The sequence below is a fragment of the Plectrocnemia conspersa genome, unplaced genomic scaffold (genome assembly GCF_051122295.1).
Source record: "Plectrocnemia conspersa isolate PC_06_02 unplaced genomic scaffold, ASM5112229v1 ptg000009l, whole genome shotgun sequence".
Classification (NCBI taxonomy): Eukaryota; Metazoa; Arthropoda; class Insecta; order Trichoptera; family Polycentropodidae; genus Plectrocnemia; species Plectrocnemia conspersa.
In genome coordinates this window covers 29,805,178-29,825,921 of record NW_028277173.1, presented here as the reverse complement: position 1 = coordinate 29,825,921, position 20,744 = coordinate 29,805,178, and the positions used below count along the sequence as shown (strand labels likewise).

The 20,744-nt window shown below is 34.6% G+C and overlaps 3 protein-coding genes across 4 annotated transcripts; 2 read left to right on the top strand and 1 right to left on the bottom strand.

Annotated features, from left to right (window-relative positions):
• Window positions 1-1,893: 1,893 nt before the first annotated feature.
• Bet3 (blocked early in transport 3) lies at window positions 1,894-3,138 on the bottom strand. Its single transcript, XM_088191676.1, has 4 exons — window positions 2,984-3,138; window positions 2,674-2,879; window positions 2,403-2,607; window positions 1,894-2,328 (listed from the first exon to the last, which is right to left on the bottom strand). The coding sequence occupies exons 1-4, from the start codon at window positions 3,020-3,022 to the stop codon at window positions 2,242-2,244; spliced, it is 537 nt and encodes a 178-aa protein (XP_088047802.1). The 5' UTR covers window positions 3,023-3,138; the 3' UTR covers window positions 1,894-2,241.
• A 2,118-nt stretch (window positions 3,139-5,256) lies between these two features.
• Window positions 5,257-9,137, top strand: LOC148232615 (uncharacterized). Its single transcript, XM_088193155.1, has 5 exons — window positions 5,257-5,453; window positions 5,529-5,649; window positions 5,740-8,661; window positions 8,733-8,881; window positions 8,956-9,137. Exons 1-5 carry the CDS (start codon window positions 5,319-5,321, stop codon window positions 9,022-9,024), a joined length of 3,396 nt encoding a protein of 1,131 aa, XP_088049281.1. The 5' UTR covers window positions 5,257-5,318; the 3' UTR covers window positions 9,025-9,137.
• Window positions 9,138-10,759: 1,622 nt separating this feature from the next.
• On the top strand, window positions 10,760-20,742 carry eIF3a (eukaryotic translation initiation factor 3 subunit a). 2 transcript variants are annotated; one of them, XM_088191541.1, is made up of 17 exons: window positions 10,760-10,906; window positions 10,992-11,220; window positions 11,296-11,659; window positions 11,720-11,824; window positions 12,064-12,272; window positions 12,393-12,559; window positions 14,836-14,973; window positions 15,050-15,248; window positions 15,317-15,932; window positions 15,997-16,126; window positions 16,451-16,653; window positions 16,717-16,868; window positions 16,933-17,081; window positions 17,152-17,317; window positions 17,388-17,718; window positions 18,044-18,479; window positions 20,269-20,742. In XM_088191541.1, the coding sequence occupies exons 1-17, from the start codon at window positions 10,858-10,860 to the stop codon at window positions 20,316-20,318; spliced, it is 3,693 nt and encodes a 1,230-aa protein (XP_088047667.1). In that variant the 5' UTR covers window positions 10,760-10,857; the 3' UTR covers window positions 20,319-20,742. The 2 variants fall into 2 exon arrangements, with proteins under 2 accessions (XP_088047667.1, XP_088047666.1); XM_088191540.1 differs by having other exon boundaries at window positions 17,385-17,718.
• The last annotated feature ends 2 nt before the right edge of the window (window positions 20,743-20,744 follow it).

Genomic DNA, 20,744 nt, shown 5'->3' with positions numbered 1-20,744 from the left:
ATGTAAAAAAACGAAATAAAAGATGTAACTCTGTTGCCCAAATATTATATTATGTAATATAAGTGTTACAAGTACGCGCAACATTTTTTATATATTCTAATTCAGTATGAATATAATATAAATTAACAGAATATGGTGGTGACATGCATTTATGATCATAATAATTCGATTTCTTTCGTCCTTAGTAAGCTTTTTATCGATAAATGAAGCTCAAAAATTCGTAGTCAATTTTGCCATCAGACAGCGCGTGATTCGCTGGTCCTTCAAACCTGATAAAACGGCCATTATATTAATCAGTTAAAAAAAATTATAAAGATATCCAAATAAATTCATTAAAATATTCTTTTTTTATCAAATGTTGTTATTTTAAATTTAATTATATTTTTAAGAAAGACTTTAAATTAATATATGTATATAATATAATACAACAAAAAATATATATTAGTGGTACCTGGATGTAATGACGTTTTTTTCTGGTAAGCCTGTTTAACAACCGCTTGTCTTCTGACTGCGGTACACCACAGACGTGTTTTAGTGTTTTTAAGTTAGAAGTCTTGTTCTTGGTATTACACTTAAAAAATGCCCTCCTTACTCTATCCTGATTAATGGCAAACAGCTGTCCATCAGAAGAGCATTTACAGAATTGCATGCTGTATGAATTCCATTTATAACAAAACACAAAACTGAATACATTTGGAGTGCTTACGGTGACGTATAAAACATAAGGAATTTTTGATTTAATAAATAAGCTTAAATGTGGAAGACATGAGCTGATTGAAAATAGCCTTTTTCTGTCCGAAGATAAATCAAATCCAAGTATGTCTGTCTAAGAGTTGGAACTTTTTGGTCAAACGTCCAAAGATACCTTTATAAATCAGTAAAAGTTTAGAGCGAAAGACATGATATTCCGCATGACTTATTGGACCGAAACAAGACCATTCGCCCGCCCTCATACTGCTATATTAATTCATGAAAAAATTAAGTCTTTACTGGGAGTTTTATTATACTCAATCTCACCAAATATCACTTATTCAGGTATATGAAACATTTTTTACGGAATAAAAAAAATAATTTAAATTAGGAAGTCAAATCAGGTCTCTTTTAACTCAAAACCGAAACAATTTTATAAAAATGAATTTTTGCTTTGCCTAAAAGATTATAAAAGATGAAAATTATATTATATAAAAATTATTTCAATAACTGGTCAAAATACTATCTGATATTTCATTAAATAAACTGACATTACTATTGCAAAACTGAATTTTTATGAAATTTTGCTAAAAGAAATTAAAACAGCGTTCTTAAAATTGATCTTATTATTAACAAATAATATAGTATAAGAGAATGCAATACTATTAATTAATAATATATATATTTTTTATAAAAATATATGTGTATTTGTTGCATTTTTTAATATAAAAATAAGTTTAAAATGAGAAATGTAGATGAATTCCATATTAGTAGTACTGATTTGGTATACTAAAATTAGAGATATAACCTTATGTTAAATATAAAAAAAATGCAGAAATATATTATTGTAGTAGTAGTGTAGTTAATAAAAGTTAGACGTTTTTGATATTAATTTTAATATTATATCAATATTAACATATACAATGAATGAAGAAACATTATATGTATATTAAACAAGATACCTTTTATACATAACATTTTGATGAGATATTTTTAAAAAAAGCTGTTTTTGTTGTTGAAAATATAATTATAACATAAATGAAGTAATTCCAATACACCAAATAGACAACTATTTTTCTTCTTTTTAACTCAAATATGTATGAAACATTTTTATTGTTTAGGAAAAATGTCAGAGCTAAAATGTCAATAATATATTACTATTTACTAAAACAAAAATCATCCCCTAATAATAATAATACATAATTTATTCATTATATATCAGTTTATATGTTTTAAATAAAGAAAAAAACATTATGATGCATAACATATATAATAATATGCAGAAATAAAAAAAATATGTATATTTAAGATATCCTTAACTTAAAATTAAATTGACTAAATACAATTTTAAATAGAAACTGAGCTTGCAATAGATCCAATGAAAGTACAATCTAAAGTCCAGTGAATATGTAAAAAATATTAGACAAATTATATATAAGGTAAATGTATAATGAAACATTATTGCTTAAATACTGATTACATATTTAAAGACCACAACATGGGAATGATTTTAAATATATTTATTTTCTAAGCAGATGACTAAATGATACGTTAATCTTCTCCAGCTGGTATGGCATCTTCTAGTCTTCGGATGTACTTGACTCTAAGCTCAGTGACGGGATCGCCTTTCAATTGATCCTAAAATAATAAATTAAAATCCATAAAATACATATGAACATTACACATTTGATTTACAAATTGATATATTTTACCTGGACAAACCACGAATGTATCTCTAATTGCACCATTTCTAAAGCACCTCTTAACGCACCGCATAAAAGATTGCAATATTTAAGTCCTCGCACGTCCGCAGGGAGCTCTACCCACTCGGATATCGGGCATTGCTCCCACACCAAAGAGAATTCATCGCCAGAATTGCTCCAGCCGGAAACGGAGGGTTGCATGCCCAAATAAAGTCTGAAAGCATATTAAAATACTTAATTAAACGATCAAACTATACAAATGCTATCTATATTTAAGTACCTGAAAGCTTGCTGGATCTTATCGGCAGTTTCTCGCAATTCCATACAACGCCCGCAGCTGGTCCTCGCGAGAAAGTCTTCGATGAGACGTATGCCCATGTTATAACCTATTCTCTCCAGTTGTTTGTTCACGTCGTCTATGTTTTCGATGTCTTTTATCATTTGCGACACCAAAGCACCGTAGGTCAGTGTGAGAAGTTCAGAGTTCTGTAGCGCATACGCATTAAATCATAGTGTTTTTATAAATTAACAACTTTTTATGATGGTATATAAAATTTGTAAGGTAGGCTTAAAAATCCACAAATACTTACAACTTTTTTGGCGTCAAGCCTAGTAGTCTTTCGAGACATGTTTAAGATTGATTATAATCCAACCTCGAACGGTTTTAGTTAATATTCAGCAAAAACACTCTTAGCTGACGACCCACACAAACGTCAAACGAAACCTAAGAGAGCATAACACGATCAATTTTGGCCATATATATTTTTTATTAAAACACAATATGAGTAATACAACGATTTGAAAATAGCAACTAATTATTTTTAAGTTAATTTATCTATAATACTAAATATTTATTTATTATATTAAATAAATATTTAATTTAAATCTGATACATTTTTTAACAACAATTCTAACCGCCGTATATATAAAAAAATATATAATTGCTATATTTATTTTATTATAACCAAAACTAGGCGGCACTCCAGTAACACGGTCGTGATGGCAGCGGAGGGCAACACATTAATTGGCGGAGTTGGGCGAACGGTGTTATTTCGTCTGTTGATCACATTTATTGCTATAAATACATAAAATATAACATGTAACTTAAACATATATCATTCAATAAATAATGCTGCATTGGCCCAATCTGTGCCTGATTGTTGCCCATCCACCAAACCATATAATAACATTTTCATTTATAATGACGTTTTACACTGTATATTTGTTCGAAAGTACCAATAGTTTTTATTTTTTATTATATTATGTTTAAAAAATATAACATAATATCAACAATGCAGCACAGCTTTTGTTCTAAACACTAATTATATAGTACTGTGATGCGCAAACCTGTTATACACTAAGACTTGAATCCATGAACGTGTACTTTTGTATTTATGTGCTTATTTAAATATATTACTTAAGTGTGTTTCAACTGCGTTCTATCAACGGTCGAGACCGATTACTAAAATCCAGCCAAACGTCAGGTTTTGCTGCATGTATGCCACACTGTAAAGCGACTTTCTCAAACACACAAGGTATGCAAAACTCACGTCAACTCCAACTGATGTGAGTGGTCGAGAAGGTCAACTGAGGATCTTGTAAAACTTTTGACAGAAGCAATATGTTTTAACATCGCAAAGGCTTTTAAGAAATCTGGAATAGACAACTTAGTGTATACACCAGGTCTCGGCAACTTTTTTTGGTAGCGGGTCAAAATAATTAAAATGTGACTTTTAAAAAGAATATTCGGATCAGTAAATATTTTTGGTCCTAACAACCATATATGTGACATGTTAAAAAAAGTATATTTGCAGAACTGAAATGGGTCACTTCAAATCACCAAACGGGTCACTTGGTGACCCGCGGGACATAGGTTGCTGAGCCCTGGTATACACTGTTAGAAGAACGGATCACACAGTTAATGTGTCAACTACTAGATAGCGTCCATTTTGCCAGATCTTGGAATTTCTCCTTATGCACACCAATAGAAAATGCACACCAATATAAAAGACCACAGAGCACAAATTAATCACGAACTCGAACATTGGTTCAAATAATAGAATAATTACTTAATAAGCATACTGCATAAAGTGAAAAACGGAATATTGCAAGAATAAACAGTAGACTCGTAGAATGGACATTTAAATGGACAACAACGCCATGCTAATCACGGAGTTCATAAAGAAGCTCTCTGTAATGTTTCACGAGAAGCTTTTCTGCCTTGAATGACAAAATTGATAACATGTACAACGATGTAGAACCATATGGGAATCTACACCCGAGAAAGTTACTGTAATATGGACTTGATAACTCTTACTCCAATCGCAAATATACTGCATGATTTTGTGCTAAATGTGTATTTAGACAGTTTTTGTTTAAATAATGGTTCAGGATACTCATATGGACTGTTGTATTAAAAAAATATGTTGTGAGAGTGACAATTATTGTATGGCGAACGTAGGATATCTAGTCTAGCACTAGTGTAACACGTGTGTATAATAATTTATTTGTTGCTATGAAATTTTACTTCTAATAAGATAATATGAGAGACTCACTCCCCTTTTAGAGGTTTTTAATTTGTTGGTCTCAACAGAACCATATTTTTTTTTTTAATATTTATTTATTAGCAAATTCGATATCAAGTCAAGCTAAAAATATATAGATTTTGCCTATTTTTCTATTAAACCTTATTATACCTTTGTTTTTACATTTTAGTAAGACTTTTTATCTAGTAAACCATGTTTATGATATAATATGCAATAATACTGGACAAATATTCAATTAGATTTTTATTATTATTTTTTTTAAATATTTTTTTGCAAAATATAAAACATTAAAATATCTTTCGATTTTTTTTGCATGTGGCAACTTTATGTAAATGTCGCCGTGTTGTTTGTGTACTATTTGAATCGGTCGTTGGTTCGAATGTGTAACGAAGGAAACGACGACAGATCCGATGAGCAAGGGTGGCGCCAAGTGCGCGACTATTGCCAGCGCTTCGGAAGAGAACACCTCCTCAAACCGTACCTCTACGACAGAGCGAAGCACGGAGAATTTTCAGTACCAATTTTGTCACAACACAGTTTCTACAATGAATATCTATATTGTATCTGAATTGCACGTTTATCTTTTCAGAGACCGACTATTTTGACTCACAAGACTGACTATGCGACCATTGGGACCGTCCCCGATCTGAGAACGCACAAGATGGAAAGAGGATCTCTGTCAGACGGACGTCGCTCAAAAAGCAACGAAGGTAACAAAACAACTGAATTTAAAAACATGTTTCATTTGTTTGTATATATCGGCGCAATAAATTTCAGTATATTATTCAATATCTTTATAGATATTCACTCAAACGCTGACGCTTCAGTCAAAGGTGGGTCTCCGGATAGTGGAATAACGTCTCGTAAACTAGAATGGGACTCGCTCGCCGATATTGGCTACGAAAATGTAAATTTAGGCGAGTCGCAAAATCGCAACACCTTTAGCACAATAGAGAGAATCGTTTTGGACCGAAACTTGAAGATCGACATCAGCTCCGCCTCCAACAGAAGCGATAAATCAAATTCGAAGCAAGATTTGAACTTTAGTAGTTCGCCGAATGCTCAATCGACACCGACGTCGCTTTCAAATCCTAATTCTTCTAAGAGCACCGGAAAAAACGTGAACATTACGACTAAAAACACAATTAAAAACTCCGGTACTAGAGAATATAAAAACTTCAAATCGCTCACTGTGAATCTTAAGATCAATAAACCGGAACAGGAAGAAAGATCTGTTAAAAATGTGCCAAAATCTCCTAAAACTTCAGCAGAAACGTCTAATAAACATCGTAACTCAGATGAAATGACTCAAACTAGTGACGTACGCTCTGAAAACAAAGAAGTACAGACGTCGACCAAAAATACACGTAAACCAGTGTATATAATAAAGCGTAAAATGCCTAAAGTTTCCATAGGAAAGTCTCAAAATATTCAGCCGAAGGAAGACGACTATGATTTAGACATAGAAATAGACACCGGTGTTCAAAATCAAAGCTTAGACGCTCGCGAATCACCAGATATTCAAATACAATCGCCCGTCGAAGAAACACTCTTTAAATCCGACGATAACATTTTAATGAGTGCCGACAGTTTCGAGTTTGTACCCGGATACGCTTACAAAACTTCACCTTCTACCGAACACGAAAACACTAAATCTAACGCTTCTAGCGTAAACTACAACCAGAACGTGGCGAGTTCCAGTTCAAGATTTCGAGATAAAGAAACGTCGATGCCGTCGTCTATCAGAAGAGCCTCCGACTCTAGTAACGAACTAATCGATAAACTGATAAACCGTCATTGTAAACGTTCCGAGTTAAAAGCTAAGATTTTAAAATTATTTAAGAACATCAGTTTGGACCTTGAATCGGTAAACGTAGCTAAAGAAACTCCTCGGAAAATTGACGAACAATGCCAAACTGAGCTACAATTGCAAGTTACAAGTTCGATCGATAAGAAGTCTGTCAATTCATCGGCAAAATCCGATAGGTCGCAATTGAAATCTGTAATAAATGAATCACCCGATTCAATAAAACCTGTGGATAAATCTGAAGAATTTGATAAATCTTCCTCTTCTTCCATATGCACAGAACTCGATAAAGAACTTAATAAGATCAATGCTGAGATAACTTCTCTTCTTTTAATGAAAATCAAACTAGAGAATAAGCAAAATAAAATTAAAATATCACCCAGTTCCTCGTCGTCCAATTCCATAGTGATCACCAACGATAGAAACGTCAGTATTCCGCTACTCAATTTAAAATCGAGCTCTGAAGAATCTGAAGTAGAAAAAGAAATTTCCGAACGAAGAGCTAAAGACGTTAAAGGTAAAGAACCGACACTTAACACTGAAACGTATACCAAAGATGATAAATTACCATCTAAAGATGAAAATTCTCATTGCACCTGCAGCTCAAATAACGTGTGTTCATTCTGCGTCTTAAATCTGGCCGAATCGTCGAGATCCTCCTCGATTTCTGGCAACGTTTCTAAAACTACATCAGAACTAGTTAGATTTGAAAAGGCTTATTCGACTTATAAAAAATGCAAGGTGATGAAATCGTTTCTCAAAGATTACGATGGACTCGTTAAGCGGTATCGTAAGATGAAAGCACACAAAAGAGGAACGGATGAATTTTCTAAAAAGTCACATGATTTTGTATCTTCTGAAAGTTTAACTAGACATGGCGAACTGTCACAAATTGAAAAATTACCCGATAGTAAAAGTTCCGTAATAAAATCAAAGACGAGCGAACCTTCTGCAGGTACGTCGAAGATGAGCGAATCGCAGAAAATATGTGCAAGCACCGGAACATCAAAAAGGTCCAATATAAAAACTCCCGCTACTAATAAAGACAATCAGACGCTTCTGAAAGAAATCTGCGAGACTCTCAAAGGATTAGACAAGAAATTTAATACTATGCAGCGTTCTCCCACTGTAAAAATGGATCATGCGACTCAAATCCCGTCTTCTAAATCGACCGCCAGAACTATTCAGACGTGTTCTAACAAAACATCTCATAAATCTGACGTTAAATCTATAGCTCACAGCAGCTTTCGTAGCGAAATAGATTCTCACTTAGACTACGTCGACTCCGATCGTAAACGTTGCTTTTGTAAATCGAGTAGAGATCCAGAATCTAATAAAAATAGAAGTTCAATCAAATGTTGTTGTAAAAGAGCGCCGCCAAAGATGCATCCTTTTGAAGTGATGAAGAACGACGCATCGAGAAAACCGTTGGCTTACGATTTAGTTCTCGAACCGAGCGATAGTGTGATGTACGAGAGTTTCCATAACCGAAGAAAGTCGCTAGATCTAGTGGTGGTTAAAATTCCAAAGCTGCAGCCAAAAAACGTCCACAGGGCACTTCGAACCCCCAAGAGCCAAAATATAGATTCGACAAGCGGCGCGTCGACTGACGAGCAGCTCAGAGAGTTGAGCAGCTTGAACAGTGCGAAGAGCGAGTCATCTCAAGGCGTCGAATACGAAGTGCCCGCGGATACTAGAGATAAGATTTTGACGGTGAAGGAATATTTATATCAAAATAGGCCACGTTTTGTCGATAATGCAGATAGAAGACGTAGTTTCATTTGTGAGTCTCGAAGACTGAGAAACGAAAAAGAAGAAGAGATCAGAAACAAATTGGAAAACGGAGTGGCTAATATGTCAGTATCCGAATTACAGCAATTGATCAAAATAAGGAATCGGAATTGTCGTTTATCGAGTATGTATAATCCTTTAAAATACATTTATTGTGGGTTATATGTACATTAATAATTTTCGATTCAATTGTAGGAAATAAAAGATTGTTCAATTCTCAAGAGATCAAAAGAAACACCGAGAAGCAATACAAAAAGTTACCGGAAATATTAAATAAAAATGAGAAGTTAAAGAAAGACACTTATAGAAAAACTAATAAATTGATGGCTCAAATTTTTGTCAAGGTATTGATTGAATATTTATTGTTTATATAATTATATAATTATTTTGTATTAATTTTGTTTAAATTTATTTTTAGAAATTGCAGCAAAGGACCTTGAGAGGTGTACTGAATAATCCTCTATGTACTAATGTATTGGCCTTATGATTACTCTTAACTATTATAGTATAAGATTTGTTCTTAATGTGCCTTTAAAGACAATATTTTACAGTACAAATTGGAAATAATATATGTATGTATTTAATAAACCTTTTCTATATTATAATTTTTTTTAAATAAACACAATCAACAACCACTAAGTAAGTAGTGAAACGCTAGACTGATATTAAAATCTGTAAATTAGAGATAAATAAATAATTATTAATAAAATGAAAAAGCAATAACCAACATTTAAAATACATAAATAGAAAAACAACAAAATGTTTCATTGCAATGTTCATTTCGTATTCACTCATACGTAAGATGTGTGAAATATTTATTTATTTATAGTGAATCTTTCGTTGTAACATAACAGGCGTTGGCTCACTGTGTAACAACAATGTAAACACAATCAATAAATAAGTAGTGAGAATCAAAGTCTGTAAATCAGTAACATCTATTTTGTTAATTATTACAGCAATAATTAGTAGTATATTATAATAAGTCAAATATATTTAAAAAATCACAAAGATACATTTTTATAAATTTAATAACAAAAAAATACAATTGCAAAACATTATTTATTATTGCCTAAATATAATAAAGATTATATTTTAAGTAAAATTTTAAAATCTTTTGTATGTGTAGGAGATATTATTGTTTGAACAAGCCTTTACAAGTAATCATTATTTGCATTTAATTAGAGATGTTGCAGATAAAATACGTAAATATTAGAATTCATTATTTAACTAAAATTATCAATAGAGAATGACGATTCCCGGGTGCTCCCACCCGCTTCCTCAAGTCGTATGTAAGCCGAGTTCAGTTCATTAGCGACCCTAGCACTTGAGCACATGCTTCCAATCGACAAAGGGCCGATGGTCCGCTTCCAGTCGCAGCCTGAGGCGTTCCGGTGAACGACTACAGTTGGTAACCCAGTCCGGAGCTGCTGATGGTCTCCCAGCATCACTATCTTTTGTTGGAGGATCTTTTTAGTTTGACCGCTGTGGAAGGCAGACTAGCAATAGAGAAGAAAACAAGCGAAATTTACTAAGTAAGCTGATTCTTTTTAAAGGACATTAGTTATTCAAATTTGTTTCAACTTCCTTATTTACCTTTCATATTCAAAACACACGTGGATTAGGTCTGCTAAAGACACCGCGTAAAATAAGCGCGCCATTTATTCTACCTCAATGGTGGTGCGAAAATGAAGAATAAAATGTCTGTAATGATATAATAATAATTGATGATAAAATTAAACTAAAAAAGAAAAATATAAATTAGGAAATTACAAATGTGACAGCCCTATTCGTTTGTCAAACGTCACAATCATCTTGCAAAAAAGCAGGGTTATCAACCGTCCTGGATTTTCCAGGATTGTATCAGAAAAATTTGCCAGATTCGGTACGAGTTCCTTCGACGGCGCGACAAATCGAATGAGTCATAACGATTGCCGCAGCGTCAATTGCTCCATCATTCGAAACCATCATTCAATCACGTAACGATCGACAACCGCAATTGATCGTCTCCGGGACCCTTTAATGAAAAAGATTTTTTCTTGGTGCCTAGTGTGCTTAAAAAAAAGATGATTGTTTATGAATTGCTTTGCACATCATAGAATTTTTTTTAAATTGAATGAAATAAATTGTATTTATAAATGTTTTATGGACAGAATCGGCGGCGTCACGACTCCACAACGTGTATCTAGGTTTAAAAGTAAAGTGCGTCCGCGCATGCGCATTATTCTTTATCCGCCATTAGAAGGCTCGAGCCGGGTGACACGTGCAACCGCCGGTAACAACACCCGTTTCAATCATCGCGTTCCAAAATCGCCGGCCTGCCATGGCAAGGTATGGCCAGCGGCCAGAAAATGCCCTCAAAAGAGCCAACGGTGAGTCCCGACGCCCAATTTCCTCCATATTGTATCCGTGCCCCACGCTTATAACGCCAATATGGTGTATGATTTTTATTTTCAGAGTTTATGGAGATAGGTAAGCCCGCGAGGGCTTTGGACACTCTCCAGGAGGTTTTCCGTAATAAAAAATGGGCATACAACTGGTCCGAGAGCGTTTTGGAGCCGATCATGTTCCGTTATTTGGAACTATGCGTCGAGCTCCGAAAATCTCACATCGCCAAGGAGAGTCTCTTTCAATATCGAAACATGTTTCAATCCGTAAACGTTGGATCGCTAGAAAACGTCATAAGGTAATATAATACATGCACACTTAACTGACTATTGCTTCGAAAACAGCACTAATCCTAGATTTATGTTTCTTTCAGAGGCTATCTTCGGATGGCTGAGAAACGTACGGAAACGGCTCGAGAACAATCCACCCAAGCCGTGTGCGACATTGACGATTTAGACAATCTAGCGACCCCCGAGAGCATTCTTCTGTCTGCCGTCTCCGGAGAAGATTCTCAAGATCGCTCCGATCGTACCATTCTAACGCCGTGGGTCAAATTTCTATGGGAATCGTACTGTCAATGCTTGGAGTTGTTGAGGACCAACGCTCACGTTGAGAATCTCTATCACGATATAGCTCGAATGGCCTTCCAATTCTGCTTAAAATACACTCGAAAGACCGAGTTCAGGAAGCTGTGCGATAAGCTTCGCAAGCATTTGGAAGACATCTGCAAATTGACGGTAATTAAGCTGGCTTAATTGTATACTTGTATCTTATAACGTTTGATTTGATTCAATCAGGTTCAAACCGGTAACGTCAGCATCAACAAGCCCGAGACTCAGCAGTTGAACTTGGAAACGAGACTGTTCCAACTCGATCATGCCATTCAAATGGAACTTTGGCAGGTGATATATATTTATTTTTATTTATTTTTTAACCCCTTTGATAAAATATATTGAGAGCCTCTAAATTGATATAAAAAAATCCACAAAAGCGGAATAATATAATGACTTTGCAGCCAGTAAAACACAGATGAAATCTAATTAGAATTTTATTAGATTATATTTACATATGTTGCAATAGCTATTTTGTCTGATTTCGTTATTCTCTGAGGTATGATACTCATTTATTTTATTTTTTGCAGGAAGCTTATAAAGCCATCGAAGATATTCATAACCTGATGAACATGTCCAAGAAAACTCCCGTGGCTAAAACGATGGCTAATTTCTATACAAAATTGGCTCTAGTGTTCTGGAAAGCTGGACACTATCTGTTCCACGCAGCCGCTTTCCTCAAATTGTTCCAATTGTCGCGCGAGCTGAAGAAGAACGTCACTCCTGAAGAACTTCAAAAGTAATTTAAAAAAAAATTATTCCAAGTATTCAACTAGCTTCAAGTGTTCTCATCTGCAACTCACTGTACTTATTTTATTATTGTATATTACAATTATGTAAAACAAATATTTTTTTATAGGATGGCTTGTAAAGTTTTGGTAGCGACTCTGTCTATCCCGTTGCCTTCTTTGCATCCTGAATTTGATCGCTTTATCGAGATGGATAAGACTCCGGCTGAAAAGGCTCAACGGTTAGCTATCCTGTTGGGTCTTCAACAACCGCCGACTAGGGCTTCACTTTTGAAAGGTATTTATACTATATAGGTCTTAAAACTGAACAGAAAATACTACCAATCAATTGAAGTTCGTCTGTATTTTTTATTACCCATGAAAAATTTATTTATTTGGTACTGGTCGAACGCCGCATTTGCACACATTCACTGAAGTAATTAGGTGCACATGCAAAAGTTGTTTTAACACTCGAGTGGCCATGTTTTTTCCTGTGTGAAATATAATAAATTATGAATTAAAAACAAAATTTTTAATTATTTTATTAGTGGTTTTCAATCTGAAGGTCGCATAAGATCAAAATTAAAATCATAAAATTTGTTTTATTTCTAATTTAAAAAAGTATTCAAAAAGAAACTTAATATTTTGAAACTCAATTTGCCTCTAAAAAATTGATGGCTCGCAGATAATTTTAATTAATTACTATTAACATTCAGCTTATTGTTAAAACCACTTGACGTAGGGATAGGGCTTCATAATATGCTTGTTTAGTTGAAATGCAAAATCACCTAAAAACACGTAAATTTGGTGTCCGATACGAATTTGTCCGAGCTCGTACATTTTGCATCTGTTGCCAAGCCCGGACAGATCCGTCAGATGTCCGACGAGCAGATCCAAACGTGTGTGCTTGGCTAGTATAATGTAGTAAAAAAAAAAAGAAAACTTAAATTGAAAAATGTTCTTGAATCGCAAAAACACAATTTTAGCTTATCAAAAAAATAATCACAAACACAATAATGATTATGTAGCTAATTCATTAATATTTTTTTCGATTTATTTTGTTTTTACGAATTTTAACTAAATAATCCATTCATGATTCCCCTGAAGACGCTTCGTGAACCCAGTTTGAGAAACACTGCTCAATATAAATAAAATAAAAATGCTGAATTTGAGGATTAGCTTACCAAATGCATTGATTTTGTTTGGTACTTGTTTAATTTAACGGCGCCAAGCTCCAAATTAACAGATGCGAAACGTCCATTTGCTATTCAAACCCAAATCTAACCTAAACGAATATAATGGTATAGTGCTTAATTTGTTTAGGTTTGGGTTTGAACAGCAGATGGCTTCTATAGAAGACACCAAGAAAATCAACAGTATAACTTATGGCTGTAAATCACTTGAATTTATAGAACCATAATATTTTTTAAAATATCGCATGAATCCCCCCCCCCCCACACATATTAACATATTTCGAAATAGCGCATAAAAATATCATCCACGGTGAAAGGATTAAACGTGGTGCCATAATAATAAACAAGTACTAAAATTTTCATTAAATAAAATAAATAATAAGTTAAATTTTCGGCACTTTCCTGTATTGTGGATTAAATTTATTCTAAAAAAATGTTTATTTATTTATATACAATTATAAATGACATTTTTAAGTAAATTCGTTGCTTAGTTATTCATTGGGTGTTCACTGTTTTGGCCAACGCTCAATTGCTACCGCTCGTTCGCACCTAATCTGTTTAAATTTTAAAACGTTTTAAAATTTAAAGTGCGATCAAGAACAGTGAATACCCCATGAACACAACAAAACATATGGCTTCTGTTTGGTACAAGACAGTTTCAATGCATTAATTTTAATAAATAAATATTTTTTAGAGTATATTTGTCCCCTAATAACAGGAAAGTATCGAAAAATTAACTTTTTATTTAAGTTTAAATTTATTTAAATATCTACTTTTTTCCTTTAGAACCCATCATGCAATGCATTATTTTTCGTAGAAACAAAATCTATGCATTTTTGTCAGCTAATCTTGTAAATTAGCATTTTTTATTTTATTTTATTTAACTTGAATTTCAAAATATTCAGTTTCTATTTATATTTTTTTTTTAAATAGAAATAAAACAAATTTTATTATTTCAAATTTGATCTTATGCAATCCCCAGATTGAGAACTACTAATAAAATAATTTTAGCATATGTACCAATACAACTCAAATATTGATAAATTTTTGTTTTTTAATTAAAAAGACCCATCGGTTGATCAAATGTTAAAATGACTTTCGCATGCGCCAAATTGCTTCATTATATGCGTGCTCGTAAACGTGTGCAAATCCGGCATTGGCCTGTCACTAACCGACCAGTATCATTTATTCTTTTGTGAGATTAATATGGTTGAATTTTATATAAACATATGTTAAATCGATTATTAATATAAAATTTAATTATTTTGTTGATTTTATATATGTATAACTAGTAACAAAATAATTATTACTTAAAATACATGTTAACAAAATTCTCGGTGTTTCTTATATGTATCCACAATAACTAGCTTACATATTTTAGAAATTGTTCATCTGAACGTTGTCGAGCTGGCCTCGCCCGATCTCCAGAGCTTATACAACTGGTTGGAAATCGAGTTCGATCCTCTGACGCTCTGCAGCAAAGCTAAGGTCGTAATCGATTCTTTGGAAGAAGACGAAGGTGAATTATTTTAATTTTTACGTATTATTTATCTTTCTCCGTTGTGCGTATAAATTTAAAAGTAATCTTGTTTCAGGTCTTTCTCAATACATGAATGCAATGCGTGATGTCGCATTAGTACGATTAGTCCGTCAAGTGGCTCAGTGCTATCAAAGCATTCGATTCTCTCGTTTAATCGAATTGGCTATCTTCACCGATCGCTTCCATCTCGAGCGTCTTCTCGTCGACTGCGTCAGGCATAACGATATGCAAATAAGGATCGATCACGCTAATAAGTAAGCAGTCTTTGTAATATTGTCCCTATTAAATCTTATCTACGTATATTAATTCATTTTCTTCGCAGATGTATACATTTCGGCGTCGAATTGAGCGAAGCGTCGCGTGAAACTGTGGCTGAAGGACCTTTCTTGCAAGAAATGCCCTCCGAGCAAGTCAGAGGTCAATTGATGCGAGCTGCTGTCGTTTTGACTAAAGCTGCTGCTGCGGTTGCTCCTCATCACCGCCGGGCAGAACGCGATCGTCTCCGAGCAGCCGCCGTGCGCCACTATCACGAAACCAAGCTAGGAGAGCATCAACGAGTCTTGGAGAGACACAAGATCATCGAAGATCGCAAGGAATACATCGAACGACTGAATATCGTCAGAGAGGAAGAGGAACAGCGGCGCCAAGAAGAGATTCAGCGCCAGCAGATGCTAGTCGAACAACTGAGACTGGAGACCGAGCGCGAAGAGAGAGAAAAGCGCAGACAGCAGAACGAAGTTCAAATGATTCGTGACAGGCATCTCAAAGAGAAAATGCAACAGATCAGTCTCACGTCGCACGGACAGAAGGTGCTCAAGAAGCTGGAGGATAAGGACATCAAGAAGATCGACGCTCAAGTGATCGCCGAGAAGGAAGCCGAAGAGTTGTTGAAAGAGAGGCGCGAGTTGCAAGTTCGTCTTAAATCGCAAGACAAGAGGGTCAGTATTCGATAACGCAATATCGATATACTTCGAAGGGATATTAATTGCGTATATATTTCAGATCGACTATTTCGAGAGAGCTAAACGTATCGAGGAGGTACCGTTGCTTCAGAAGAGCTTGGAGGAGAAGCAAGTGCAAGATCAGGCGTTCTGGGAACAGCAAGAAGAGGAAAGGATCAAGCAAATAATACGTTAGTATATGATTTTTTAGATTGACTAAAAGCTTTCCAATCCTTGGCATTTGTATATACCTACGTTACAATGAATGTGTTTTTTTTCAGTGAAATTATATTTTCACTAGTAGATTGCTGAGAGATTGATGATTTCACTGTAACATATACACTCAATATACGAAATCGGCATGAAAAGTTAAATAATCAGCTCATTTTTGCTAAAATATTCGTTTTCAACAAAAATATAATAACAGTCATCGTATATTTATAGAAGTGTGTGTACGTATACCTCAAAAAATTTGGAAGGCCTGGAAGCTTAGTTATTTTTAAATATTTTCACAGAGGCTCGAGAGCTGGACATTGCCACTGCCGCTCGTCTAAAACGCATGACTTCGCACAAGGACGATTTTGTCAAGAAGTTGCTAGCGAACCGTCGCTCCGAACATTCTAAGCGTGTACAGGAGTATCAGAAATTGGTCGTCGCGGAGAGGGCTCGCCGTCTTGCTGAACGTGCTGTCGCTAGATGTGAACAGAAGCGCTCCGATGTAATTATTGAAATTGAATTATCGCGATTGTTATTTTGATTCTAATGACCATTGTGACTATAGTGGCTTTTAGACAAAGAAGAAGCCGCAATTCGCAAAGCCGAAGAGGAGAAGATTCAACGCGAAGAAGAAGAGAGGCGTATACGTGAAGAAGAAGAACAGAGAAATGCCGAGAAAGAGCGATTGGCGCGCGAAGATCGGGAGAGAGCTGAAAAGTACATTTTTAAAATAATATTCTCCTATAGTTGACATGAATTAATTGTTAATCTATGTTTTCAGAGAACATTTGGAGTACGTCGAAAGAGTCGCAGCTAAGGCTAGAGCTCGGGAGGAAGAAATCGAGCGTAAGAAGGCAATTGAAGCTAATTTGTGGCGCGAAAGAGAAGCTGCCGCGAAGCGTGAAGAAAAGAAAGAACCGTGGAAGCCTTGTGAGTACTTTTCACATTCTCCAATCCATCGCTTATTAAAATGTTGCTTACGTAATATTTTACTTTAAAGCTCGTTTGCGTGCCACCGATGGTCCACTAAGACCCAAAGAACTCAGGGATAAGAGCAAAGAGAAGGACGACAAGCCGGACGAGGATAGAAAATCAGGACGTGATTCAGATGAAGGTGCACGTAAATTCTCATCTTGGCGCCGAGGCGACGCCGAAGTGCCCGAAAGGTTAGTTTTAAATCATATCTCGAACCATTTTAAATCTTTGCAATATGTTAATGGTTTCATTTTAAAGCAGGCGTGAAGACCGTGACAAAGAGCCGCCGAAGTTCTCAGAGAGGAGCGAACGAGAAAGATTCCCAGAGAGGGAGAGGGGATTCCCAGATAGAGATAGAGAACGCGATAGATTCGCCGATAGGGATAGGTATCCTCGCAGAGACGACGATAAAGACAGATTTCCTCGCAGAGACGATGACAAGGATAGGTATCCTCCTCGCAGAGAGGACGACAAGGAAAGGTATCCTCGCAGAGACGACGACAAGGATAGGTATGCTCCTCGCAGAGATGACGACAAGGATGAGAAAAAGGATTTCAGCAGTTGGAGACGTGGAGAATCACCTCCTGCCGTTGTGAGTTAAAAAAAAATATTTTAATATAATTTAGATCAGGCCTCGGCCACCTTTTTCGGCTGCGGGTCAAAATAATTAAAATGTGACTATTAAAAAGACTATTCGGGTCAGTGAATATTTTTGGTCCTAACAATCGCATATGTGGTCTAGTCGTGACATCGTAACACGTTAAAAAAATGATATTTACAGAACTGAAATGGGTCACTTCAAATCATCAAACAGGTCACTCGGTGACCCGCGGGTCATAGGTTGCCGAGCCCTGGTTTAGATATTGGTTTAGTGACTCTTTTCGACATTTTTATACTAATTTATTTTTGTTACATAGGAACGTATCCCATGGCGCGGCGGATTTAATCGCGACGCACCTAAGGATGGTGCCGATGGACCACCTAGGGAACGCGCCAGTGGCTTTGGTCGCGGAGACAGAGAGCTCGGAAGAGGAGATAGAGATCGCGATTTTGGAAGAGATAAGGATCGCGAATTCGGCGGCAGGGATAAAGAACGCGATTTTGGAAGAGGCGGTGGTGATAAGGAACGCGACTTCGGAAGAGGCGGAGGAGAAAGATTTATTCCGAAAGACAAAGATCGCGACGCTGGTAAAGAAAGGGATCGTGAACCGCCACGCGATAGAGACGGTCCGAGAGACAGAGATGCACCGATCCGCAGTCGCGAACCTCCAAGAGATAGAGAAGCCCCTCGAAAGGAGATTCCAAGAGAAAAAGAACCTCCTAAAAAAGCGCCACCACCAGCTGATGACAAAGGTAATGTATTTTTTATTTGCCCTACAACATTAATTTTGATTCCACTACGTATTATTGCCACAAAGGTAAATCAACTAGTTATACATATATGAAAAATAACATGCTGATTTCAGCTAGTTCTGATCAAGTTTTGTTTATGCATATATAACATTGATTTTTTATCTTTTTATACTTGTTATGATCAATTATTTTTATATATTATTGATGTATATGCGTCAGTAGTTTTTCACTAACATATCTAGGTATTTTTATAGTCGATTTTACTAGACACCGAAACAATAAAAATATACTCTCGCAATAGATAACAAAATTTTGGTACAGATCAATATGAGCCAAAAAATATTTGTGTTAGTTTCAAAGCTTTCACGATATTAAAAAAACAATGAAAGATTCGCTAGTAGTTCTATGTTTTTTATATATGTGCTTATTTTACATCCATTATTTCTTTATTTCCAATAACCAATAGATATGTTCCGATAAAAAAATGCTCCATAATTCTATTGTCTTAAAATGTCCTTGCAAACACCAAATATGAATCCACTATGTCACATAATTAGTCGCCTACCAACCCTGAATAAGATGCCATGTGCACAAATTTGTATAATTCACCATTTCAACTTCATATAGAAAAAAACTCGTTAAATTATATTAGTTGTAACATAATTAGCCCTTTAGGTAAAGATATCTCTAATACCATATTAACTAAAAAGTTTAAAAAAATTAACATTGAGAAAAAAATTAAAATTTAACAAAAAGTTTTAGGATTTTTAATATTGAATATCTACATAAGAGCGTGTTGTTAGTGAGGATATTAGGGCTTCCATCAAATCAGGTCCGAGATTTACGATACAGAAGCCAGCACAAAAAGCTCAACGTGTCGCCTACATCAGTTCACGGATATTTAAAAGATTAGGAAAGGTGGTAATTTGCAAAATATATATATCCCATAAATTGTCTGAGGAAAATTTCGCACAGCAAATCTAGTTATGTCGATAAATAATGATTCTAGAACAGAAAGATTTTTTTGAGTCGAATCGTTACTGAAGGTGAGAAGTGGATCCTATGTATTTAGTGGGATATGAAGGGCATAATTCATTATGAGTTATCGGATTATAGACAGACAATTACGACAGACACATAGTGTGCTTAGCTAATTCGCTTAAAAACGACTCAGACTATAAAAAAGACCTTTGCTTATGAATAAAAGTAGGGTAATTTTATACCAAGACAGTGCTCGCCCTTATGTGTCAAAGAAGATGATAAAAAAATCAATGAATTTTCTTGGGGTCTTTTTTTTCACTCATCCATTCTTCAGACATTCCTCCAAACAATTACCATCTATTTATATCCACACGAATATAAAAACAACTTCTAAAAATACATTATTTTTCGAATCAAATATAAAAAAAATTGATTAACGTGTGGAGAATATTCGTAAAAAAAAGAAGAATATATAATTTATTAAAATTTTATTTTTCAACTCATTTAACCTTCACCTTTAAAAACGCAACGACTTATGAAACAACCTGATATATATTATATGTTCATAAAACAATGTTATTTTATTGTTGCTATTTTGAGAATTTGTTATTTATCAACTCACATTCATCAATCCCTAACTTATCTTCAGTCTTCTGGAGTTTTTCCACTAATATTTGGCCTTTAACCCTTTCCAGTCCTATGTCAAATCTCATTCGACATTTTTTTTTCATTTTTATTATTAGTTAAAATTTTGAGTTTTTTTTATTTGCTTATATTATAAATTAAATGTTCTTATTTTATATTTCAGTGAGCGATGGCGAAGGTGGTGACGAATGGCAGCAAGTAAAACATCGCTAGGCATTTCCATAATATGCTTCATAAATTTCTTATCTCTACTGGTGAGGTTTTTCTCTTCCATTTACACTTTTATTTGTAACAGTTTCCCGGATTAATCTTTTTTTTACTGATTTCGCCATTTGTGTATTGTATCTGTTATGACTCCTTTGAAAGGCTAGATGGACAGTTACGATATTTGTATTATGATTAGATAGATAACGAATCTTTTGATCGCACTTTTAACAGTTTTCTCTGAAATACCTCAAATTTTTCAAAAAGCTGTAATGTCACAATTAGGAACCTTTTTTTTATATATTAAACTATAATATAGCTAGACATGTATATTTGTTATATGTCAAAATATTTTATACATCATGATGAACGCAGAGTACAACTGCAATTATTGTATTTATCGGATTTTGATGATAATAAAGTTTTCAAAGCATC

What these genes read in the sequence shown, in the direction of transcription:
- Bet3 (XM_088191676.1), bottom strand. Translation starts at nt 3,022, where the DNA reads ATGTCTCGAAAGACTACTAGGCTTGACGCCAAAAAAGTT. An exon ending in GGCTTGACGCCAAAAAAGTT is followed by an intron (nt 2,880 to 2,983) that starts GTAAGTATTTGT and finishes TATGCGCTACAG; the next exon opens with AACTCTGAACTTCTCACACT. An exon ending in AAGATCCAGCAAGCTTTCAG is followed by an intron (nt 2,608 to 2,673) that starts GTACTTAAATAT and finishes ATATGCTTTCAG; the next exon opens with ACTTTATTTGGGCATGCAAC.
- LOC148232615 (XM_088193155.1), top strand. Translation starts at nt 5,319, where the DNA reads ATGTGTAACGAAGGAAACGACGACAGATCCGATGAGCAAGGGTGGCGC. An exon ending in TCGCTCAAAAAGCAACGAAG is followed by an intron (nt 5,650 to 5,739) that starts GTAACAAAACAA and finishes ATATCTTTATAG; the next exon opens with ATATTCACTCAAACGCTGAC. An exon ending in TGGCTCAAATTTTTGTCAAG is followed by an intron (nt 8,882 to 8,955) that starts GTATTGATTGAA and finishes ATTTATTTTTAG; the next exon opens with AAATTGCAGCAAAGGACCTT.
- eIF3a (XM_088191540.1), top strand. Translation starts at nt 10,858, where the DNA reads ATGGCAAGGTATGGCCAGCGGCCAGAAAATGCCCTCAAAAGAGCCAAC. An exon ending in TTCAAATGGAACTTTGGCAG is followed by an intron (nt 11,825 to 12,063) that starts GTGATATATATT and finishes TATTTTTTGCAG; the next exon opens with GAAGCTTATAAAGCCATCGA. An exon ending in ACCACCAGCTGATGACAAAG is followed by an intron (nt 18,480 to 20,268) that starts GTAATGTATTTT and finishes TTTATATTTCAG; the next exon opens with TGAGCGATGGCGAAGGTGGT.